Source organism: Syngnathoides biaculeatus, chromosome 10 (genome assembly GCF_019802595.1).
Source record: "Syngnathoides biaculeatus isolate LvHL_M chromosome 10, ASM1980259v1, whole genome shotgun sequence".
NCBI classification, from domain to species: Eukaryota; Metazoa; Chordata; class Actinopteri; order Syngnathiformes; family Syngnathidae; genus Syngnathoides; species Syngnathoides biaculeatus.
This window is the reverse complement of record NC_084649.1, coordinates 3,504,161-3,528,278: the sequence shown is the minus strand read 5'-3', so window position 1 is coordinate 3,528,278 and position 24,118 is coordinate 3,504,161. Positions and strand designations below refer to the sequence as shown.

General features: G+C 41.5%; 1 protein-coding gene and 1 long non-coding RNA gene across 14 annotated transcripts in view; one reads left to right on the top strand and one right to left on the bottom strand.

Annotated features, from left to right (window-relative positions):
- Window positions 1-2,773: 2,773 nt before the first annotated feature.
- The window catches only part of foxp1b (forkhead box P1b), a 263,881-nt gene continuing 242,536 nt past the window's right edge, over window positions 2,774-24,118 (bottom strand). For 9 of the 13 annotated variants that reach the window (XM_061831373.1, XM_061831370.1, XM_061831376.1 and 6 more), the window contains 7 exons: window positions 21,342-21,549; window positions 21,142-21,218; window positions 19,214-19,315; window positions 17,813-17,970; window positions 17,402-17,471; window positions 17,031-17,197; window positions 2,774-7,617 (listed from right to left, as the gene is read on the bottom strand). In XM_061831373.1, the coding sequence (XP_061687357.1) occupies window positions 7,473-7,617; window positions 17,031-17,197; window positions 17,402-17,471; window positions 17,813-17,970; window positions 19,214-19,315; window positions 21,142-21,218; window positions 21,342-21,549 (927 nt within the window). In that variant the 3' untranslated portion in view covers window positions 2,774-7,472. Of the gene's footprint in view, window positions 7,618-17,030; window positions 17,198-17,401; window positions 17,472-17,812; window positions 17,971-18,256; window positions 18,379-19,213; window positions 19,316-21,141; window positions 21,219-21,341; window positions 21,550-24,118 lie in introns of those variants that run through there. The other 4 variants (XM_061831379.1, XM_061831380.1, XM_061831381.1 and 1 more) reach the window with 2 other exon arrangements.
- On the top strand, window positions 15,086-23,963 carry LOC133506963 (uncharacterized). The gene is made up of 4 exons (XR_009796654.1): window positions 15,086-15,627; window positions 17,001-17,172; window positions 23,028-23,163; window positions 23,478-23,963. It is a non-coding gene; the product is annotated as an uncharacterized LOC133506963 (long non-coding RNA).

Below are 24,118 nucleotides of genomic sequence, written 5' to 3'. Positions count from 1 at the left end.
CACAAGAAATATTGTTGCACGATTAAACTATGTCAGAGTACTGGCATAAAACCTTGCCATATCTCGACCAGACAGTGGAACAGTACACGTTAGCCGATACCACCGTATGCTGTCTTTCAGAATCAGAATCAGCTTTATTGGCCAAGTGTGTCCAATCATTATAAGTAATATATATAATTTTTAAAATATATATATGTTTTGAATATGTTTTAAAATATTTTGTAGACCGTATGATTTGTCACTTTAAACTCTTCCCTTTGCACAACTGAAATTGTTAACACACTTATCTGTATAGATTTTACATCTTGCACGTCTTATAAGGAATAGTTCCTCTAAACATAAATGTCTCGTGTTCTTTGTTCTTGTTGCTATGCCTTGTTCTTTGTTCTGTATGTCGTACCAGGCCACCACCAACTGCCTTGTGGGGTTTTACACACTTGGCCATTAAAGATGATTCTGATTCTGATCTTCTTCATCTTGAACAGGTAAGAGCTAAGTGTGTTAACGTCCCACATTGTGTTAAGCTTGTACAGAGCACCCTCACCAGACCAGTGCAATGTCAATTGTGCAAAGGGAGCAGTTTAAAGTGAACAAAATATAAAAATTTATACATATGATATATATATATATATTATATATATATATATATATATATTTTTTTTTTTTTTTTTTTACTAATACTGATTGGACCAGCAGGATGTGAGTGATTGACCTGGCACAAGGCGTAAAAAATAGTAGGTTTGTCGACCAAGAATTTAATGACTTAATTACCAGAGAGAAAAAAACTGTTCGTATGCCTGCTACTTTTGACTATCATCGATCTGTAGCGCCTGATGGAAGGAGCTGGTGGCCAAAATGTGGAGGATCTGGAAGGATCCTGCCTGCTCTGGACCTAGTTCGCATTGCGTGAAATTCCTCAATAGTGGGTAGCGTGGTGCAGATAATCCATTCAGCAATTTTGATTGTCCATTGCACCAGTGATCATTTTATGATCCGTTTACCAGTCTTTGTCAAGTCGTCTTACCGTTAATGACACTGGAGAGAACCTTGTTGTGTTGTTGCAATGCACCAGAGGAATTGGTGAGCTGAAGTGCCAAGATGAGGCAGCCATTTTGCATTCACCTAATACCAGAGCTGAGCTATGAATGAGTATGTATGAAAAGATTACATCTTTACAATTATGATTGTATAAAGACGAGAGTGCTATGGGTTTGGAGGGTAGGTAAGCTCACTAAGGCACATGTATTCACAAAGATTGAAGAGGAACACATAAATTGTGTAATGCAATGTGATTTTTATGAATCTGTTTATTTCTTTACCGTTTTTCACTTTTGTATTTCCAGTCATAAAAAAAAAAAATGTATTCACAATGGGCCAGGTCTTGCCTTTATGATGAATTCCTAGAAGTTCAAATCATCAATAACGCTTTGATAATGGGACTTTAAGCACAGCTACTTTAGTGTGGTAGCTATTTGCCCCCTCCCCACCCAAATGCTAAATTTGTTTGTTTTTTGTCTGTGAGATTATTGATCAAAATATATGGAAATTATCCTTTTAAAAAAAATTCACCACTGGTGTGTCATGACTCAGGACCACCATGGTCATCGTCAGGGCAACAACATGGCGATACAACAGTGCTGCAAACACTGTGACATGGTGCCAACAGCAAGGTTGCCTGGGATTTTATATGGTTTTCATTGAATCTTATTCTGAAAAGCCTTAATTAATAATCCCTTGACATTTATGTGTTCTCGCTGTCCGCTAAGCAAGAAACAATTTATGTCACCTAAAGCTTTTTAACAAATCAATGCAAGTATTTGTAATTGCTTGTTTCACAAGATTAAAAGTGCTAAGACTTGAACTTTGCCTCCTGTTTAGTGGCCAGGGTGACCCGCACCTCGGTCATAAAAAACAAGTCTTGGTCATCAGCATTAGCTCTCACGAGAATGCACTTGCTAGTATTCCTGCACTTTTTATCCCACGACAATTTACAGGTCATCAAATGTAGTTGCCTAAATTGCTATTGGGAAAAGACAGTTTAACTGTCTTTTTTTAAATCATGATGTAATTTAATATTGAGGCTGAGACTGTGAGTCGTGATGACAAACACAAGTCGCTATTAAATTGTTCTGGACACAAAAATAATGGGAAACTTAAACCCTTGTGGCACCATTGATATGTCTGGTCCTCCGATAACTGCTGGCGCTTTGGTGACTTTAGAACCTTCACATTAAATAAAACCTTTCACCTGGGGACTTCTGATCACTTGTTTTAGACGATACAGATGAAGGTGAGAGTAGATCAGGATTTCAGTGTTGGGGCACAAAATGGGCAATGGGTCAATCTTTAATGGGGTGCCGATTGTAAGAGAGAAATTCTTTTATTTTACCAAGCAGGCACATATCTTGGAAAAATGCCTTTTGATGTTGGATGTAATTAATTCATGCTTGTAGTATTCTTTATTAGTTTATTTTGTTTGCCATTTTTTATAGAGGCTTTTTGGGCTGTATTTCTTCACTGAAGCAGTTCACAGCATTCCCCACCCGCAAAAATATATATTTATTATTGTGTGTATGTGTGTGTACATGTAGTGTCCATTTGGAGTGTAATGACCAGTCCTACATTTTTTTCAAGTCTGCCCTTGGCAGTTTATGTCATTACTGTGCAGTATGTAAGTTTGGAGTCTGAGGGAGAAATACATTTTCTAATTGGGGTCATTAGCTGCAAAGGTTTGGGGGGAGCTTGGAGGAGATAAACAGATAGTGAGAAGAAATGGACGCAACAACCAGCTTTTTATTGCATGTTTAGAACGCTCATGTCAGTAGTTGGCACTAACTACAACAGAGTGGTCTCACTGGTCTGCATCAGTTAGACAAAAAATGATGAGATGACACACGCATGGAAGAGAGGAGCAAATTATTACTCTATAAAAAAAACAAGGAACAGAAAGTACATAGTTTGTCATCAAATAAATAAAAGAAAAGAAAGACAAGCTGCTGCAAGATGAGAACATGGCCTCTCCGGACTGCCAAGACGGCCCTCCCCCCACCCACCAACTGCACAAAAGCATATGGTCGGAGAGGCGGAAACCCAACACAATTACAGCGGGCTGAATGGTTGATGGTGGATCCGATGATGGCTTCTTAGCTCAGTGTGACGTGACAAGTGAAGTTTTTTTATTCAACCTCTGTCCACTTACAATAAAATTTTCAATGAGAAAAAAGGATGAGGGGAAATCTTTGAGACGCATCTGATAATTTTCCTTAAAAAATAAAACAAACCAAGTATTTAACAATAGTCTTTACATCTTTTACACCTTGGCACTGCATATTTGTCTTTTTCCTTTTATCCCCATATAAAATATTATTACCATAATACACCCTTCTATTATTACGGTCCACTTCAACCATAAGGCTCGTCTCTGCGAGTCAAGACTGTCATGCAACACGTCTCCATCTTAAAGAGGAAACACATCTGTGTGGCCTTTTCTTGAGCAATAATGTTTCACATATGGCCACAGAAGGCAGTGGTTGGACCATTAAAAGGAAGTATCAAAAACACAAAAAAGGGAAAACTGTACAAAAAGCCTTAAAGTCAACGATAACGGAGAAAAGTCTGTTCCTATATTACAGTTGAAAATCCATAATTGGGGGTTATAGCGCTCTCAGCCCGCCCCCTCTCGCTCACATCTGCCTTGATGATTTTCAACATTCTAAAAACAAGAATTTCTAAGTTGAATACATGTGTAGCACAGTCTGATATCCCAATACATACAGTAGTTTAGAAGCCATTGTGACAAAGCAATAGCACAAATGCATCTTTGAGCGACGGGAGGGGAAAGACAAAATCTTTACTGACTCATAACAAGAACAACAAACCTAATTTAGCACCCTTAAAATCATCCCTTTGCTTCACATCGCACAAGACCGAGCGGTAACTAGCACACAGCCGAATGCTTGCTGTTGCCAAATGAAAGTGAGAGAACCTTGAAGGTTGTCAAAACACCTTTGCCGCTCTTTCAACAGGATCAGACTACACATGCAAGACAAGAAAACAGCTGAGCCAAATTTTGATTTTTGTGAATCATTTCCCGTTGATTTGATGTTCAAACAGTTTTCTCATGCTGTCAAGCTACACATGCTTCAAATGTTCTAGTTGTCTGGAGTCTGTCCTTCCCTTTTTTTTAAATACCCCAAAAACTACAGTAGGTAGAAAGTGGATGTTGGTGGGCAATTTTGACCCTGCTTCTCACAATCCTCGTCACACACTAGGATGCCTTGTTTGGAAAACACAAAATGGATTTTTCCTTTTTTTGGTGATGACCATTAAACGTAGTAATCAATAATAGTAACAGCTACAAAGTATCTTGTACTCAGCTTAAGAGTTGACAGGAGTGTGTTTTTTTTAAATATAAAAAGTAATACAGAAACTTAAAACAATTGTAATGTCTTGTCAATGTTAGGGTACATCGGAACCCAGTCAAGTCGCAAAAACAAAAAAAAGAGGCATACAATCATTCCAAATGATAGCCATGGTGAGGAGATAGATAAACAAAACATGAGATCATTGTGTTTTCCAGTTGGTCATTGGTCTCGGCAAAGCTTTTTTTATTTATTTATTTTCTCTTCATTCCCTGTAATATTTTCCCTCATTAACATATGTAGCTCATTTTCTGTCTCACTGACAATGACAAACAGGTGTACTAAATTGGTTGATATGGACGGTCATAGCCTCCCATTCATTTTTTGGTCACTGCAGTGAAGTGAATGTGACGCCGGGTTTGATTAACACCAGTGAGACGAGCCTTTTCCTCAATTCCACCTCCCGGCTCGATTGCAGCTAATGGGAAAAGGAAACTGGAGGAGGAGCCACATTTGGCCTGATCACTTTGTTGCATGGTTATAGAATGAGTAGTACTGTATCTCTTTAGTAGTGACAGAACAATTTTTAGTACTCAAAGATTCACAAAAAGATACATAAAACAGCTAATAATTGTAACAAAATAAGAAACAACAGTGTTTGGAATTCATGCACTTGATAAAACGTCCCACTGATCTAAAGTGGAATTTAATGGCTGTCTCACCGACACTGAAAAATTGCAAAATCTTACCAAGAATATTTGTCTTATTTTTACCCAAAACCAACATAAGATTACTGTACAGGGTTCCCTACCTATATCACAGTTCACCCATTGCTGATTCAGTGCACTGCGGATTTATTGCACATGATTCCCCATATCATCGGATTCTGAGTGTATACTGTCATTTTTTTTGAATGGCAAATCAAACAAATCCCATCCTAAAACATTTGGAAAAAAAGAAATTAAAACACATTACAAAGCATAAAATGTACATAGTTTACAGGACTACTGTTAGCCCCCGCACGCACAAAAAAGTGCACTCACTACTGTGCGGATTTCACCTATTGCAGGGATTGTCTGGAACCATTTCATTTCTGAGACGCTTATCCTCACAATGTTTGTGGGAGTCCGGCAGCCCATCTCAGCTGTGATCCAGTAGGAGGCGGGGTACACACTGAACTGGTTGCAAGCGAATCGCAGGGCACATGGAGACAGACAACAGTCACACTCTCAATCACACATAGGGACAATTTAGAGTGTCCAATTAATGTTACGTATTTTGGGGATGTGGGAGGAAACCGGACTGCTCGGAGAAAACCCACGCAGGCACAGGGAGAACACACAAACACCACACAGGCGGGGGTGGGATTGAACTCCTGTCCTCAGAACTGTGAGGACCGTGCCCCCTGTCTGGAACCAACCCGCCCAATCAATGTAAGATTACCATACACTTAAAATAAGATCGCCTAAAGAGTAATTTTCTCAACCATTTTTATTTATTTCAAGTTAATGTTTACTTTGACAGTTAGAAATGAATTGACTGTCGAGTAAGTTCAAGGTGTACCCTGCCTCCTGCTCAATGACAGCTTGGATAGGCTCCAGCCCTCCCGCGGCCCTTGTGAAGATAAGTGGCTCGGAAAATGGATGATTACAATGTCATATTTCAAGTAAAATTTTGGCTTGACAAGTAAAAATTGTCTAAAAACGAGTTACTTTTGTCTAAAAATGAGTTACTTTTTAGGTGATGAGTCTGATATTCATTTTAATCAAGTTAGTTTTGACAATAAATAAAGCATAGTATTGGTAAGATTTTGCAGCCAAGTAGATAAGACTGAGGTCTGAAAAGGGTGTGTTTGTGTGTTCAGACCCTCCTCCTGGCTCTATCTGGAGCAGGCAACTTTTGTTACAAAGTCTTGGGCCATTTCCCTTCATGAAAGAAAAGCATTAGCATATCTGCTATGAAATGATAAATTTTTAGCGCAAACTGGTCTGGCGCATGATACGGAACAAACAGGGAATGCAAGTTTATCTTTAAACAGGACAAAGGGAAATTATAGAGTGGCAAAATCCACTCTTCTCATCAAGAATGGCAGCTACGGTCAGGAATTAGTTTAAAGTATTATCATACCGGGGCATACCTGACATTTTTATTTTCCCCTCACTAAACTGCCCGCCGCTTGTAAGTGATCAGAAAGTGTCTTGTAGCTCAACGTGCTCAGCCGTGTTTTAAAGTGTAACGCCATGAGGATAAATCACAACCTGTATAATTTCTCTGTCATTCATTCGCATCTTAAACTAGGCTTCATCGAAGCATGGTGAGCGCCTTCATCATAGGCCGGTGGACTTGGTAATGGGAGATGGTGAAGGGGGCGGCGATGTGGTAAATAGTCCAGCTACATTCCCCCCCTTAGAATAAATGACAGAAAAATGATACACTTTGTCATACATTCTGCTTCATGTGTGTGTGTTTTAAAGAACAACATTAAAAGAAATTGTAAACATTCATCATCAAGTGCAGAAAACACAATCTCCACAGCACGGACATGAGGTCAGATGAGTTTAGAGGAAAAAAAACATCAAAAACAGCATTGAATGATGGAAAGACATTATGTTGATACTCTTATCTGTCTCCCAACCCCCCCAAACAAACAAATAAAAACACCCCTCTCACAGTAGATGCAATGTGTTGAAGCAGTGAAAGCACGTTGACCTGAATGACATGTCAGTCACTTAGTCTTTGTCAATATGTGAGTCCTCAGACAGGCATGATGTGGGGAGGGGCCATATAGCGTGAGGGGGGGCAGGGGTAGAGATGTAACCCTGCCGCAGTCTGCTATCCTGGCTGCTTGGCAACGATCTCTGTTTCCTTCTGGTCTCTCATCTGTGAGGCGAGCTCATCGCCACGTACCAAACTGATCCATCTGACGCAAAGAGGAAAGCAAAAGTTGTTTGGACTTCAAAAGTAAAAAGTGATTGGGGAGAGAAAAGGACCCACTAGTGGGATGTTTTGAGTTGCAATGTCATGTTATGGCACTAAAAAGATACTTGGCGGCATTGGCCTTCAGTTTGAGACAGCTGTTCATTGTGTGTCTCCCGGATGAACGCGCAGCCTTCACAGCATGTCGTCATGGCCCTGGTCGTCGTCGTAATCTCTGTGGTGGTCAAAGTCGGGACTGTGATTGACGGTCGTTACCAGGGAGAGAGGTCCTTCGTGGTCCTCTGCGTCCAGTGGTTCCTCTTTGACGCTGATGTGGTGCCTGGAACAACAGAGGGGTTCAAAATACAAATATGGGTTAGTTTCACATCATTTGATCAAAAATACTAATGGCATGAGAAAAAAAAAACAGGAATGTTTTTAGGCTGCCTTGCTTTTATTTTATATGGATAACTGTCTCCCATTGAGAAACAGATACAATTAAAGTCCTATTCTCAAAAAAAGTAATGATGAGTTCAAATTTTAGGCATCCATAGAAAAGACAATCCTTACAGAGCAAATGGTGGTTGACCATTAAGATAAACTTCCTTTTAATAACGGTAAAGAGAAAAGTGCATAACGGTAAAGTCCAACGACGGCTTCATAAAAAATGTATGTGTTACCTAATTTATGTGTTGCCACTCAAAATTGTGCAGATATAAGTGAACAAGTGTCTTTATAATAAAGGCGATAACATAACAACATGCAATCACTTTCACAAATGTATTCATACCTCAGATATAACCCTTCTTTTCATTGCTTTATACTGAATGCAAAATGGCTGCCTCATTTGGGCACTTCAGTACACAGATCCCTCTGCTGTATTGAAACAACATAATGAGTCTCAGTGCAGTGGCATTAACAGTAAAAACAGCTTAAATGAGAAAGAAAGACCATTTGTAAAACGACCCAAAAAAAAGCAACTGAAGAGACAAAGATGCATTTGTGTTAGTTTTCATAGGAAAGGCATATTGAGCGGTCGGAGAAAAATTCCCCAAAACCCAAAATGTAATTAGCATCTTTAGAAAAAAAATGTTGCAAATCATGAAACTTTGCTCCGGTCACCTAACAATCAAGATATTTTTTTGCATACTTTAAAACAAAAAAACCATGAGCTTTAGATGGCTGGAACTGGAAATTTGGACCGGTTGTTGTGAATACTCAACGTGGGACGCCCCTGGTGACGACTTCAGTGGACGAAGAATCATTTTGTGAAATCTTAGTACCCAAATTGGAGCCGTATTTCGTTTGTGTTTGAAACAGCGCGGCCTAGCTTAGCCTAGCCCCGATTGCTAACAACACCAAGACGAATTAGTAATCTAATACTTATGGCTCTGTCACACCATGACGTTCTGGTCAGCGTTCTTTAGCATTTGAGGAAACGTTGGTAGTCGCCCATCGTCGCCGGGATAGCTCCAGAAGAGCGTTGTTTGTCACGCTTGTGAACGTCAATGATCGCTGGGAATCGGCGGAGAAAGCCGGTCCGGAAAAAAAAGTTTTGAACTTGCACAAAAGTTCTCACCGAGAGCAGCGTTCATCAATGTTTAATTTCAAACGCTGCAGAACATTTAAGAACGTCCGTAGAACGTTTTATTAAGGTTCGGTGAGTGTTGCAGGCGTTTGGCTATCGTTAGTCAGTCGTAACTCTGGCTTTACTTGGTTGTTACTTAATCGTTTGCTTTGCAGTGAACGACTCACTGGCGACCTGTCAACGACCATTGAACAATCCCCTAGCGCAGCCTGTAACTAAAGTGAAACGAACGTCGTCTGGCGTCCATTGAGCGTTATTCGAGCGTTTCCCCAACTTCCATGCTTATGGGCATATAAACCGATGCTTCGTAAGGAAGGTCCATTTAATATTAAGCTACAGTAGAGAGCACCTACTATGGAAGATCCAGAAAGCAGCAGTTTGTTTTCACGGAAAAACTCCACCAGACTATCCTCAACAGCCCGGTCCAGGATCCTGCAATCCTTTATCTGCTTCTTTTGTCTCTTTGTCGGACCGTCCTCATTGGGGTTTGCAAGGTGTTTAGGGTCCCCAGGGGGTGTCACATGGTGCGTGACTTCGCAGACGTGCTCTTCCTCCTGCTGTTGTTTTTCCTCCAAACACATTGTTCGTGATGAAAGAGGCTTAGCTTTCTTACAAGCAGCGCTAGTTGCTGAAGTCCGCCCCCTAACTTTTCTTCTTCTCGGTGGCATGATGCTCACTATTCTAACACACGAATAACTCCCGTTCCACTGTAAAAAATTACACGCCAGCAAAACGCTTTTCTGTCGTTATTCACCCATTGGTCACACGCTCAACACACTCGTCTTACGTTGACAAATCGCTCGTCGCGCCCCAATAACACATTTGCACATGCTAATGGTTTTTAGGGGTATCTTATTTGGTCGCTGTTACACGCTTTTCGTGCGTTAGACACACGTTAAGTCATGCGTGAGACACACGTTAATCACAGGCCAGATGTGTCGTCCGCGTTTGAGAACGTTGAAAAATAGAACGATTGAAATGTTCAGAAGACGTTGACCAGAACGTCATGGTGTGACGGAGCCTTTACCGAGGAAGATAACATCAATCGTTAGGACCTACACAACCGGCAAACCTCCGTATCATATACAACGAGGTTCGTGAGTACTAGTAGTGAGGAAGTTAGACAAGTTGAAAGGCCAACTTAAACTTGCCCCTCGGCCCAGACTACCTTTGCTTAGTTGGCTGACAATGTGACGCATTTGTGATCAATATGTTTATGGTGAAGAAGCATCAAACGTGAGTAACAGCGTAATCTTGTTCAACCAACACAATTTGTACAACGAGGATGGTGAGGCCGACTCAACCTGCCACTACTGGAGTGAGAGCCATTGTGTGATTCTCTTTCATCCCCATATCATTTAAATCTACATATAATTTACCTTTTTTTTTAAATACTTGAACCCTCTTATCCACACACCCTTTTAACTTTAACATAAACTAGGTAGTATGTTGTGTTACTCATGTTCTGACTATTTATTTGACTGCTTCTATTTGGACTTTAACATAGATTAAGTTGCATGTGAATTGTGTACCTTATATGTTGACTTTCTTAATTTGATTGCTTTTTTTGACTATCTGCAGCCTTTTGGGGAACACAATATTGTGTGACCTGTAGGCCGGTCCCCACCCCGGATAAATGCAGAGGGTTGCGTCAGGAAGGGCATCCGGCGTAAAACTGTGCCAAACATATATGAGCGTTCATCAAACGAGTTCCATAACGGATAGGTCGTGGCATGGGCTTAATATGCCCGCCCCGGCACTGTTAATCTGCAAGGCACAGGTAGAAATTCAGATCATGCAGGCCGAAAGGAAAAAAGAGGAGGAAAGCGGCTTAGTCAGCAGAAGAAGAGAAACGCACAAACCCTACAGCTGTGTGTAGGGACTTTGAATGTTGGGATCACGACAGGAAAAGCTCAGGAATTAGTTGACATGATGATTAGGAGAAAGGTTGATATATTGTGGATCCAGGAGAGCAAGTGGAAAGGGAGTAAGGCTAGAAGTTTAGGTGCAGGGTTTAAATTATTTTAACATGGAGTAGATGGGAAGAGAAATGGAGTAGGGTTTATTCAAAAGTAAGAGCAGGGTAAGAGTGTATTGGAGGTGAAAAGAGTATCAGATCGAGTGATGAGGATGAAATTTGAAATTGAGAGTATTGTGTATAATGTGATTAGCGGCTATGCCCCACAGGTTGGATGTGACCTCGAGTTGAAAGGGAAATTCTGGAAGGAACTAGACGAAGTAATGCTGAGCATCCTGGTCAGAGAGAGAGGTGTGATTGGTGCAGATTTCAATGGACATGTTCGCGAAGGAAACGGGGGCGATGAAGAAGTGTTGGGTAAGTACGGCATCCAGGAAAGGAACTTGAGGGTCACATGGTTGTGGACTTCGCAAAAAGGATGGAATTGGCAGTGGTGAACACTTATTTACAGAAGAGACAGGAACATAGCATGTCCTACAACAGCGGAGGTAGAAGCACGCAGGTTGATTATATTTTGTAAAGACAATGTAATTTGAAGGAGGTTACTGACTGTGAGGTAGTGGTGGGGGAGAGTGTAGCTCGACAGCATAGGATGGTGGTATGTAAGATGACTCTGGTAGTGGGTGGTAAGATTAAGAAGGAAAAGGTAGAGCAGAGAATCAGGTGGTGGAAGTTGAGAAAGAATGAATGTTGTGTGGCTTTTTAGAAAGAGGTGAGACAGACTCTAGATGGACAGCAATAGCTCCCAGAAGACTCGAATACTACTGCCAAGGTTTTCATAGAGGCAGGCAGGACAGTATTTGGGGTGTCTTCGAGTAAGAAAGGGGAGAAGGAAACGTGGTGGTGGAACCCCAAAATACAAGAAGTCATTCAAGGAAAGAGTTTAGCGAAGAAGAAGGACACGGAGAAGACTGAGGAGAGCTGAAAAGAGTAGATTGAGATGTGATGTAGGGTAAAGGTAGTGGGGATGAAGACTAAACAAGAGGCATATGACTACTGTACACCAGACTGGACACGAAAGAAAGAGAAAAGGATGTCTACACGTTGGCCAGACAGTGGGATAGAGATGGGAAGGATGTGCAGCAAGTAAAGGTGATTAAGGATAGCGATGGAAATACGTTGACTGATGCCAGTAGTGTGCTAAGTAGATGGAAAGAGTACTTTGAGAAGTTAATGAATGAAGAAAATGAGAGAGAAGGAAGAGTAAAAGAGGCAAGCGTGAATTACCAGGAAGTGGCAATGATTAGTAAGGGGGACTTAAGAAAGGAACCGAAGAGGATGAAAAATGGAAAGACAGTTGGTCCTGATGACATACCAGTGGAGGTATGGAAGCAATTTGGAGAGGTGGCTGTGGAGTTTTTGACCATCATATTCAATACAATACTAGCGGGAGAGAATATGCCAGAAGAATGGAGGAAAAGTGTACTTGTTCCCATTTTTAAGAACAAAGGCGATGTTCAGAACTGTGGAAACTACAGAGGAATAAAGATGATGAGTCACACAATGAAGTTATGGGAAGAGTAGTAGAGGCTTAACTCGAGTCAGAAGTAAGTATATGCGAGCAACAGTATGGTTTCATGCCTAGAAAGAGTACCACAGATGCATTATTTGCTTTAAGTATGCTCGTGGAAAAGTACAGAGAAGGTCAGAAGGAGCTACAATGTGTTTTTGTAGACCAAGAGAAACACAGAGTACCAAGAGAGGCACTGTGGTACTGCATGCATTTAAGGTGGCGGTGGGACTGTAAGTAAAACATGTGTATATGTGCATGAATGAGAGGGGCGGTGGGGGGAGAGTGAAGCTCCAGGGAGAAGATATAGCAAGGGTTGATGACTTCAAATACTTGGGGTCAACAATACAGAGCAATGGAGAGTGTGGTAAGGAAGTGAAGAAACGGGTCCAAGCGGGGTGGAACAGTTGGCGGAAGGTGTCGGGTGTTCTATGTGACAGAAGAGTCTCCGCTAGGATTAAGAGCAAAGTCTATAAAACAGTGGTGAGGCCGGCCATGATGTACGGATTAGAGACGGTGGCACTGAAGAAAAAGGAAGCAGAACTTGAAGCAGCAGAAATGAAGATGCTGAGGTTCTCGCTTGGAGTGAACAGTTTGGACAGGATTAGAAATGAACTCATTAAAGGGACAGGCAAAGTTGGATGTTTTGGAGACAAGAGCAGACTTAGATGTTTTGGACATGTTCAAAGGCGAGAGAGGGAGTATGTTGGTTGAAGGGTTCTAAGGATGGAACTGCCAGGCAAAAGAGCGAGAGGAAGACCAAAGAAAAGATTGATGGATGTGGTGAGGGAGGACATGAAGACTGTGGGTGTTAGTGAGGAAGATGCCCGTGATAGGCTTAGATGGAAAAATATGACAAGCTGTGGCGACCCCTAATCGGGACAAGCAGAAAGGAAAAGAAGAAGAAGAAGAAGACGAAGAAGAAGATGGATGGAACTGCCAATAATTCAAACACTCCTATCAGTAAAATTGATTATAAAAAGGAAACTCAGTGGGCCATGCCTTTTAACGTTATTGATCAAATTTGACAAAAAAGAAGCATATGTTTTGCTTTTTGTCGTAACCTTTGACAGTGACTTTAATGAAGGAAGCGGGAAGGAAAAGAAATGTCTGGCATCATTGGGGCCCCATTGAAGCCAAAGATAATTTCAGCTTTCTATTGTGGTATTCCAATGCGGGCGCAGCTCCATGCTTTTATGTTCATGGCAACCGAGAACAAGGTATTCACTTCGAATTGATAAATGAGGAAGATTAACCACATGAGACGGGAACAGGAGAGAATGGACTCTGCGGAGTGAGTGGGCTGCCGTTGTCAGCCTTCCGGTGGCGACGGATCAGTGTTGCGCTGTGTGTTCCCCCTTCCTGCTCGTTAACATGCACAACCTGCAAGACGGGTCTCCTGAGGATGACCCCAAGCCGGCTTCTATCATTAATCAACTTCAAGCAAACACAGCGTTGAGACACAGCCGCGCGGCGCGCTTTAAACTCCACAATTAATGCTTATTTTCAAGCGAGTGTCAATAAGGGAAGAAAAGTGCTGGCAGGGAAGGCGTGCAAAGGAGAGCAGCAGCACGCTCGGCACAACTTTCCGATAAGAAACGCAGCCCTTATGAGAATAATAATGCTGTCACTTGTAAACAAGGCAAAAACACGAGCACCCCCCCTCCAGCTCACAGTCTGGGCAAAAGAGCCACTAAAGAGATGAGATGTGCCAAATTTCTCATTACACAAACAGAGCAGGAATAAAGCACAAGGGGAGACAGTGAGCTGTGGCAGAAAGCAGGAAAAAAAACATTAGGAGCAGCAGCAGGGGATTCGCTGCTCGAAAGCGCAGTGCAAGGCTGCCGTTGTTGAGTCACCACCGAGCACCAGGCAGGCTCATTTAACCACACTGACAATGCACTGAATGGCATGAACTTCGTTACCGATGCCCAGATTTGATCCACTCGCACTTCGACAATCATACTGTATGCTAATAAGCTGACGTGTTTGGTTGTAAGTGATCAAAAGGGAGAAAAAGTCAAGTCAGCTTTTCGATCATTTTTACATCAAAGTAACCCCACAAGGGCTGCTGCCTCAGGCCTTAGTCTGTGGCTGCGAGGCAGACATGAAATTGTTATTACTAGGCTATTGAACAGCATGCTGATTCAACAATTTGATTATAATTAGCCTTCTCTGGAAACCTGATGCTCAATCGTCTACTTAAGAAACACACTCTTGTTTAATTTCTCTGCTTAGCTTTCACACATTGAGCAAATATGGCAACATCCCATAAATATGAACATGAGCCAAGCAAGTAATGATGTCGGTGTTTGCATTTTTGCCATCAACCTCAATTTTTCTATTAGTAATAACTATTAAGTTGGTTAGAATACCAGGAATAGTTTAAACATTTCCTTAAAAGAGTTTATAATTGGCTAACAATGAAAAAAAAAAACATATTTCAAATGTAGTGTGAGCATAAATAATGCCAAACCAAACTTTACTAATAAGAAGCTTAAAAAAATGACAAAACTAGCTTTGTACTTGCACAAAGAACGTACACTTGTGGAAAAAAAAAGACAGAGAATGTTCAGCCTAAAGGTAGACGCAGAGGGGCAGAAGGGAGACGCAGGCTGCCTTTAGGCCAGCACACCCATCCTGTCTCTGCCTTTCCTGTTCCACAGCCATGCTCACAGCTACAGTATGTTCTCAGTGATAAGGGATGGCACTTTCCTCTAGTTGGCCCTGAGCTTGGTTGCTACACCTTCTTCTTTTTTTTTTGTTTTCTTTTGTTTGCAAGCATAATTTCAGGAGGGCATCCTTGAGTCTTCCCGCGGAGCACACAAGCGGTCTGCCCTCACATCTGGAAAGCATGCATCGCGCTGTATTATTTTAAGCTTCAAACAACTTAGCAGACACTCCCACTCAACAAGTGAATTGGGAACTGCGGTTTGCAGGCCAACCGCAACTTTCCAACATAAGAACTTTGAATGATGTCCCCCAGACTAATTTTGCCTTCGTGTTGTTTTTCTTTAGGCACCTCTGCCACACTGTTGAATATGTTGGAGCTCACGTTTCACCACGTGTGAGCCAACAGTTACCTCCCGTTCTGCTCTGTAATTTGGAAAGTGTACACAATTCTGAATTTTGTTCATTTCAAGAAGCAGAAAAATTAGTTTATAAACCTTTTGCTAAAATAACAAGGGTCTGGTCTTTTCTTCCTTGCAGGTCTGGAGACAGAAGCAATTGCCAAAGGCGGAGTTTCCTTTTCTACTGGGAGGTCAGCCACAATGTAGGTTATGACCCCATCCGCCTTTTGGTATAGGCTCTGTCACACCATGATGTTCTGGTTATCGTTCTATTTTTGAGCGTTCTCAAACGCGGATGACACATCTGGCATGTGATTAATGTGTGTCTAACGCATGACTTAACGTGTGTCTAACGCATGAAAAGCGTGTAACAGCGACCAAATAAGATACCCCTAAAAACCATTAGCGTGTGCAAACGCGTCATCGGGGCGCGACGAGCGATTTGTCAACGTAAGACGAGCGTGTTGAGCGTGTGACCAATGGGTGAATAACGACAGAAAAGCGTTTTGCTGTAATTTTTACAGTGGAACCGGAACTAAAACGTTGGAAAGTTCATAGTCACTTCAGATGTTGTCGTGAGTTAGAACAGTGAGCATCATTCCGCCGAGAAGAAAAAAAGTTAGGGCGCGGACTTCAGCAACTAGCGCTGCTAGTAAGAAAGCTAAGCCTCTTTCATCACGAGCAATGTGTTTGGAGGAAAAACAACAGCATGAGGAAGAGCACGTCCGCGAAGTCACGCACCATGTGACACCCCCTGGGGACCCTAAACACCTTGCAAACCCCAGTGAGGACAGTCCGACAAAGAGACAAAAGAAGCAGAGAAAGGATTGCAGGATCCTGGACCGGGCTGTTGATGATAGTCTGGTGGAGTTTTTCCACGAAAACGAACTGCTGCTTTCTGGATCTTCCGTAGTAGGTGCTCTCTACTGTAGCTTAATATTAAATGGACCTTGCTTACAAAGCATCGGTTTATATACCCATATGCATGGCCGTTCGGGAAACGCACGAATGACGCTCAATGTATTCCAAACGACGTTCGCTTGACTTTAGTTAGACGCTGTGTGCGCTAGGGGATCGTTCAGTGGTCGTTGACAGGGCGCCAGTGAGTCGTTCACTGCAAAGCAAACGATTAAGTAACAACCAAGTAAAGCTAGAGTTACGACTGACTAACGATAGCCAAACGCGTGCAACGCTCGGCGAACCTTAGTAAAACATTCCATGAATGTTTTGAACATTCTGCAGCGTTTAAAATTAAACGTTGATGAACGCTGGTCTCGGTGAGAACTTTTATGCATGTTCAAAACTTTTTTTTCCGGACCGGTGTTCTCCGCCGATTCCCAGCGATCATTGACGTTCACTAGCGTTCAAACAACGCTCCTCTGGAGCTATCCCGGCTACTACCAACGCTGACTAGAAAGTCATGGTGTGACGGGGCCATATCATTCCTACAATTACTGCCTTCATACACACTGCTTCTTCCCTTTTCATCAAGTTATATGTTGAGTTTTCATTCCTATATAGCAGGCATGGATGGAATAGACCGATTTTCCCTGAAAAAAACATTTTTCCTCTTCAGACTGTCAGAGAGATAGTGTATTTCACTCACATAGCTGCCAGTGGTGAGCGTCCTGGGCTGCTGTCACTGTCGTTGCTGTTTCCATGGTCCATCGCTCCATTCATTTCTTCACGGATGGCGTTTGCCAAGGAGTTGAGGGTGGGACTTCCAATGGAAGCAGTTGTGTATAGAGGTATGTTGTTCTCCGCCATTGAAGCCTGAAAGGCAGGCAGGCCCGAAGCATTAAATGTGGAATGGAAGAGAGTTTTCAGCACGTACTCAGTTGCCCATCACTCTTTTTATACAAATACATCTACCTATGACTTTAGGGGACTGAGAAAATCAAATGGAGAGGGATGTTTTCATCTTTTTTTTTACATTTGGATTACTTCCCGGAGGCAGTTTAAGACTCCTATTTTCACCTGGAATGCAGCGGAAAGGGTCGGCCCATAGCCCAAGCTTGTCTGAATATTCTTCACCAATGCTGGACTTCTGCAAACAGAAAAATGTAATTACAGATGCGGGCATATGTCTCACCTTCCATACATTTCTCAGCTACAGTATCATGTTTGCTAATATATTCAATTTAAAAAAAAAAAATCAAGGTGGCATGTGAGCAAAACATTTACTGGTGATGATCTATCTTTACAGTATGACAAACTCTTTTTCAACATGTTAAATGCATGGGGATGCAGGTTTAAAGTGAAGACAAAAGGATGATGGATCACTGCATGGTGGCGACACTGAAGGGGGAGCATGCACTGGTGGGGGTGACAGTGGGTGTACAGTGCTTTGGCTCTGGTGTTTGCGGAGGGACAGGCGGAAGTTCTTACTCGTCGAAGTTCTCATCAACGGCGTATTTCCGAGGACGGCCTCGCTGTACGTGTCGGCCGTGCTTAAACTCCTCATCATCAACAGTCCAATAGGACCCAAATTCATCCTCTACTCTCACAAAGCACTTATGCAGGGAAAGGTTGGTGCGAACGGCACCCTGGGAAAGCGAACCAGCGGGGGGCAGCCAGATGCAGATGCAGTGTGTGAGGAGGACGGACAACGGACACACAAACACAGGGAGGAAGGGAGAGGGTGAGGATCACAATGAAAATAAGCCAAAGCCATTGTGGGTTATGAGGCATCACCAAAAGGCTTCTGAGAGCATGTAGGGGAAGCACGCCAAAGCAAGCAGGGACTTTGGACGATATGGCACAAAGACAATGAGATGGAGTAGCAGCAGCAGCAGCCTCTTCCCATCAGTGAACTCAAACGAACAAACCTACCCACTGATCTTTTGAGGCCGTCTCTTTTGGAACTCTATTTCGTCCACTGTCCACACAGCCCCTTTTACGTTTTCTACTCGCACAAAACACTTGTGTAGACTAAGATTATGCCGGACTGCATTCTGCAGTTGGTGTAAAAACAAAGAGAAAAAAAAAGTGCTATCAGTGAAACATCGCTGCATGAGGAACATTTCATTGCAAAAAGATACCAATAAAACCGCACATCAAAGTCACGCAAAATCGAAATTCTAATTTCAACATCGGTGCTAAATAAAATTTCATTGTCTGTGGCAATAATTAATGTCAATGTCACGGCTTTATTTATGTTATATATATCAGACAAAAAAACCCACAAAAATCTACAGTATCAGTTGGAAGGTGAAGGTAAAAAAAAGCAATGTCATTCATAAATCAATCAACAGTTGAAAATATAAGCTAAGACCCATAATTATGACCTGTTGAACCTGGTGATTACTAAAAGTAAGAAGTTTAGTTTCTCGTGAGAGTAGTGAAATGCAGTATATGTCTCATAGAGAATGAGGAAAAGGGTCATTGGAAAAGAATGTGTGTCTGTGTGTGCACATGAGACCGTTGAGTGTTTCAGTCGCATCCAGCGGTTTGTGACGGCTCATCAAAGTTTCAGTTCTTAATTTGCTCTCCCGCTCATATTTTGCTTTTTATCCCGGTCAGGTTTTTTTTTTAAGTTGTTTATTTTGTTTTGAATTGTGCATTTGTGAGCTCATTTGTGGTTTAGTGGAAAGTGGAGTGAAACCACCCACCAACAGATCATCCCAACAAAGATTGCTTGTGGTTCATTTGAACAGAATAATGATGGTTATAGCATGCATTTGGTAGAAGTAAGGATCCTTTGTAAATAAATCATTCTTGGACATTATTTAATTGTTGGAATATGTCACGTGCAGGTTGAATAAGCCAATTGATAAATGGAAACATTACCTTCCACGTTGCTGCATTGCGTCTAAAATATGCAAACATTCTTGTGAACCAGTTGTAGATTTCGTTTAGTGTTAGCTGCTTTTCTGGAGATTCGAGGATCGCCTGGATGAGGAACAGTGACAGAAACAAATATTTCAAATGTTGCTTCCTTCACAAAGTGATACATAAATCACAAGAAGAAGGGCAGGCAGTTTTTGTGTGTGTGCGTTCTCACGAGAGAAACAGACAAGAGGACAGAAGCGCAGAGTGTACTGCCTGTTTATGGAAGGCCCCTAACAGTTTTCATTCAAATGGCAGATTTGAATACATTTTCTCCTGTAGGTTTACATGAAGGGCAGGCGAAAACATTTCTCAGGCAGATTACAGAGCAGCAATTATGGCCAGCTCAGATTAATTCCTAACATCCCAGATTACTGGGACGCAGCGATAATTGACTGGCATTTTTAAAACAGGTTCATCCCTACTGTTGTGTGAAATGAATTTGGTTGCAATCACTGAAATGCCTAATCAAACGAAATTTTCATCTGCATTTTCTGTTCAATCTCATATGCATGTAATCATTTGAGGATGAATAATCAATTACTGTCTTCAACCAATCAAATTTAACAAGGAAGACAGACAAGCGAAGACGTTCCCTAAATACCTGAATTTAAATTACTGTTGACATTGAGGCCTAATGTACTGCAGTAAAATTCCAACTAGCGGGCATTCACGCTGACAGATTGCGCCCTTTGCTGGTGGGCACGTCGCACATGAATTACAAGGACTAAGATTCCAACTAGCAGGCGCTAAATTACGTGCTCATGCTAACAGATTGGGTGCGCTGTTGGTGAGCGTGTTGCAATTGATTTACTAACGTTGCGATCTTTTGGTACTGTTCCAAATAGCCGGCACTCTACTGTGTGACCACTCACTTGAACAGATTGCATGTTTGCATGTTATGTTGGCAACTGCTGTAAAAGTGGTGGAGACTGACGTATTTTCACTGCAAGCGCAAAATGAAGTTTTAAGTGATGGAGTTGCATGTAATAGTGGAAGCATATCCCAGAGTAACAAAAAAGAAATCTGTCACTCAGAATATTGTGGTGAAGCCACAAATTAAATAAATGGGAATAAACATATAAATTAGAATGAAATGAAATATGATAATTTGTGTTTCTGACATTTTCAAAAATGCTTACTAGAGTAGACGGCTGTCACAATCAAATCTTTTCAGAATCAATTATCCTAATAGTTTCTTCATTGAGTACTCGAGTAATTGCCACCCTTACTAACATGTGTTAACATTTATTCAAATTTCTCAGTGCTAGACTTTTAACACCGTGCGTATGTTGGCTGAGTTTATGTAGAAACTATGCACAAAATCTGAGATAACAAAATCGGCCTTTGCTAAACATTTAGCGTTCATGATTAGGATTAGCACTATAGGATTACCATTTTATGTACTTCACACATGTAATGGTGTCAAAAAAAGAGACCTTCAGACGTTTGGCAATGTCTGCCTGCAAAAAAAATGTGAGAAAAGTTATTTCTGGCGAAAACTGATTTTTTTTTTTTTTTTGGGAGGGGGGGTCGCGGCAGTGCTTCGAGGCAAGAAATCTGCCGATTTAGTTATTCAACTTTCTTTTCCAAGCCTACAAGACTGAAAAATCCTCCCATTTTGCCTGGGCCTTCTCTTCATGGCTACATGATTTAAAAAAAAAGAATCACATGATGCATGTTAAATTAGTCTATTTGTAGTCACCATTCTTCCCAGAATGTGCAATATGAACTTTGTGGTAATTTAGCGCAGTTGGCAGCTACATTCATCTTTGTCCATTTAAGTGACCAATCAATTTTGCACCCGTTTTTCCATGCGCAAACCTTCAGGAAACCAGGCCCTGAGTGGTTCCAGAATAGAAAATAGTGTGGCTCAAGTAGAACATTACCTGTCTTATTAACGAGGCGTACGTGAAAGGTGGTCTAACGTCTGCATTCATGTAAAATTCTTTGTTCTGACTGAGATCTGCAATGACAAAAAAAAAGCCGTTCTTGTACCATAAATGATGAGCTTTATTGCACTGTTGTCATGGCCAACCTTTGAGCAAGGCAGTGCAGCACCATGCAAACAAAGACTACTTTTGATTACCTGGAGAGATGGGCATGTTGTATTTTTCAGAGTAACGCCGTCGCATGGGGCCCATGCTGTGGAGGTTGTTGGCTGTGATGACAGAATGAGTCTGAGACAGGGGGGTGAGTGGCGCAGTGGGCGTGGTGGGGGTCTGAGGCAGACTCAGTGGAGGAGAGGTTTCAGGAGGGGCAGACTTTGACAATGTAATGTTGGACACCAAGTTGAGCTGCGGGATACAGCACAAAAAACAAAACAAAACTGATATGAGGTCAAATGATCAAAACTTCTTACCCACAAAGATGAACCATAATGAAGCATTAAAGGCTTGGATAAACTGATAGGAATACCACGACAGCCCCCCACCCTCCTGCTTCTCAGTACTCAGCCAATTCCACCTTCCTGTTTCGGTCAGTTTGTTTAATCTTTTGTCTCTTTTGAAAACAGCCCAATCTCATCCTTTCACTGCAACGACACTGGAATGCTGACCGCAAAGGAAGACAAAATGTGACTCGAAGAGCACAGACAAATGCAGACGTGTAATTCTTAAAGATTCCAATGTGGCTAATTACAAGAAAAAAATATATAAATGATATAAGATATAAAAGCTGGTTATGGGGATGAACTGATGATTAATGACTTCTCCTTCAGAATGACCACTATCATTTGACCTGTGGAAGGTGACTCTGTAATATTAGTAAGAAGCACTCTGAGGCCTGTGTTTGACGGTGGGGCAAAGTACAAATGGCTGCAAGGTAAAACAATTTTGCCGAGCGCTCAAAAGGTAGAGCATGGCTTCAGGGTGCCAGGTGTCCATCCTACAGCAGCAGTGAAGTGGAAAATTTGAGTCGGACCCTTGCTCCAGCTATTAATTGGCAGGAGAACTTAGGACATACACATTGCTCCTTGGTCTAATTCATTTGCACAAAGACAACAACTAAATTTCCAAAATAAACTCCCATCTCTAAAATTTGCAGAAAACACTAATAAGAAACTGCTGAAGCAAAAAGCAAACAAAAGGTGAACAAAAAATCTCATGATTGTGAACATAAAGTATAGGAACGAATATGATCTGGGTGAAAATGTATATTTATACACCCTCATCAACAGCTACAAAAGAACAGCAACTGAGAATCATGAACAAAATAAATCACACTTGCGCAATGCTAGCAATAGTATGTTGACTTCTCTTGGTGAGGATTAGCCAGCTTTGTTTCTTGTTTCATCCATATTCCCGGGCCATAAACACCGAGAGGTTGCAACAATAGGCCAGACAGGCTGGTAATAGCCTGGCCTTTGTTTGCCTCACCATTTGGACTCGCTCCAGCGTAGAGACAAAATGAGACTTCAGACTGAAATTAATTAAATGGTAATTGGTGATCTAATTATACTGGCTTTGACTGGGCAAGCTGCTAAAGAAAATAAACAAAAAGTCCCTCCTCAATTATGTATGGCGTAAAAGGTCAGATTTCTGACAAGAATGCTTAGTGACACCGAGCGGAGGCACACACACGTATTGGTAATGCCACACATTTGTTTTTAACCCCCACCGCATCCATTTTACGACAATAAAATGAATCCTAGTCATTTGATGTTTCACACGCACCCTATCAGATAGCATTAATCACAACTAAATGCAAACGTTACATTTTGCTATTCTACTGCGGCAATGGATACTTAAATATGTTTTTTTCTTTTATGCAACAGCAGAGAAATGTGTAACAAGAAATTCCTGGGAGATGTGGTTGCATTCATTGAACCTTTACTCGTAAGGTTTTCATTGGGCGTTACGCTCCTTCACAAGTGTCAATTCACCAGTCACCCAGTCAAGCAAGACATCCAGGTATGTATCATAGAATAGCACTTGACACCAGATTACCCTGGCACACTAAACAACTTTTATAAAAGACGTCTCTTAATTTGCATCCAAATCCAAGCTTCCCTTGAGTGCGCTCTTGTTAAGTTCTGACACAGCCTTTCTCACAGGCTGCAGGGAGGGACCAACTCAAGATACTATCTGCCGCCTCAACCACTTTTCATATACAAATCTCCCTATGTCAAAGTCCACTTTTTTGCACTCTAATCTACACAATCAGCATGTGACACAGGGACAGCTTTAACAGACAGTCTTTTGTTGTTTTCCTTTTATGTCTCCAGGCACGAGATGTTGACTGTGACTGCAGAGACAAGTGCACATGTCGCCTGCGCACATCAATAGGCCCCTGTAAATAAATGATCCAAGCTTCGCAGCGTGATGAGAGACAGGACTCCTGCATGTGTTTTGTGCATTTATGTACGTGTGGGTGTGCGCGATGATCTTTGGCTCTTGGAGCGATAAAAAGAGCTGTCATTCAGACAGATACATGGTCCCTGGCATGACAGAATAGCCCATCCCCTTAAAATGCCAAGTGTTAAGCTCTTGTCTCTGTATGATGAGGTTTAGACTTTATGGCATTTGGCATGTGATAAATAAATGTAGTTAGTAACTTCAATGAATGGGTCACGGTCATCCTTTTTGTAAAACAGTATATGTAATTTATTCTACATCAATATCTAATATATAGAAACATTATTCTATTGCATCATCTATTATGTAAGAGTTTATTTTTTAATATGTAATCTTATTTTGCAATATATGTAATGCATAGTTTCATATTTTTAACTCAGTTCATTAGTTCATAATTTTAAATGTATTTAATATCAGATTATTGTTAACTTTGTTAACATTATTTTTTGTAAAAGTTATTGTTATTTAGTTTCATGGAGCGGTATGTTAAGTAACATGCCTTTTAAGATGC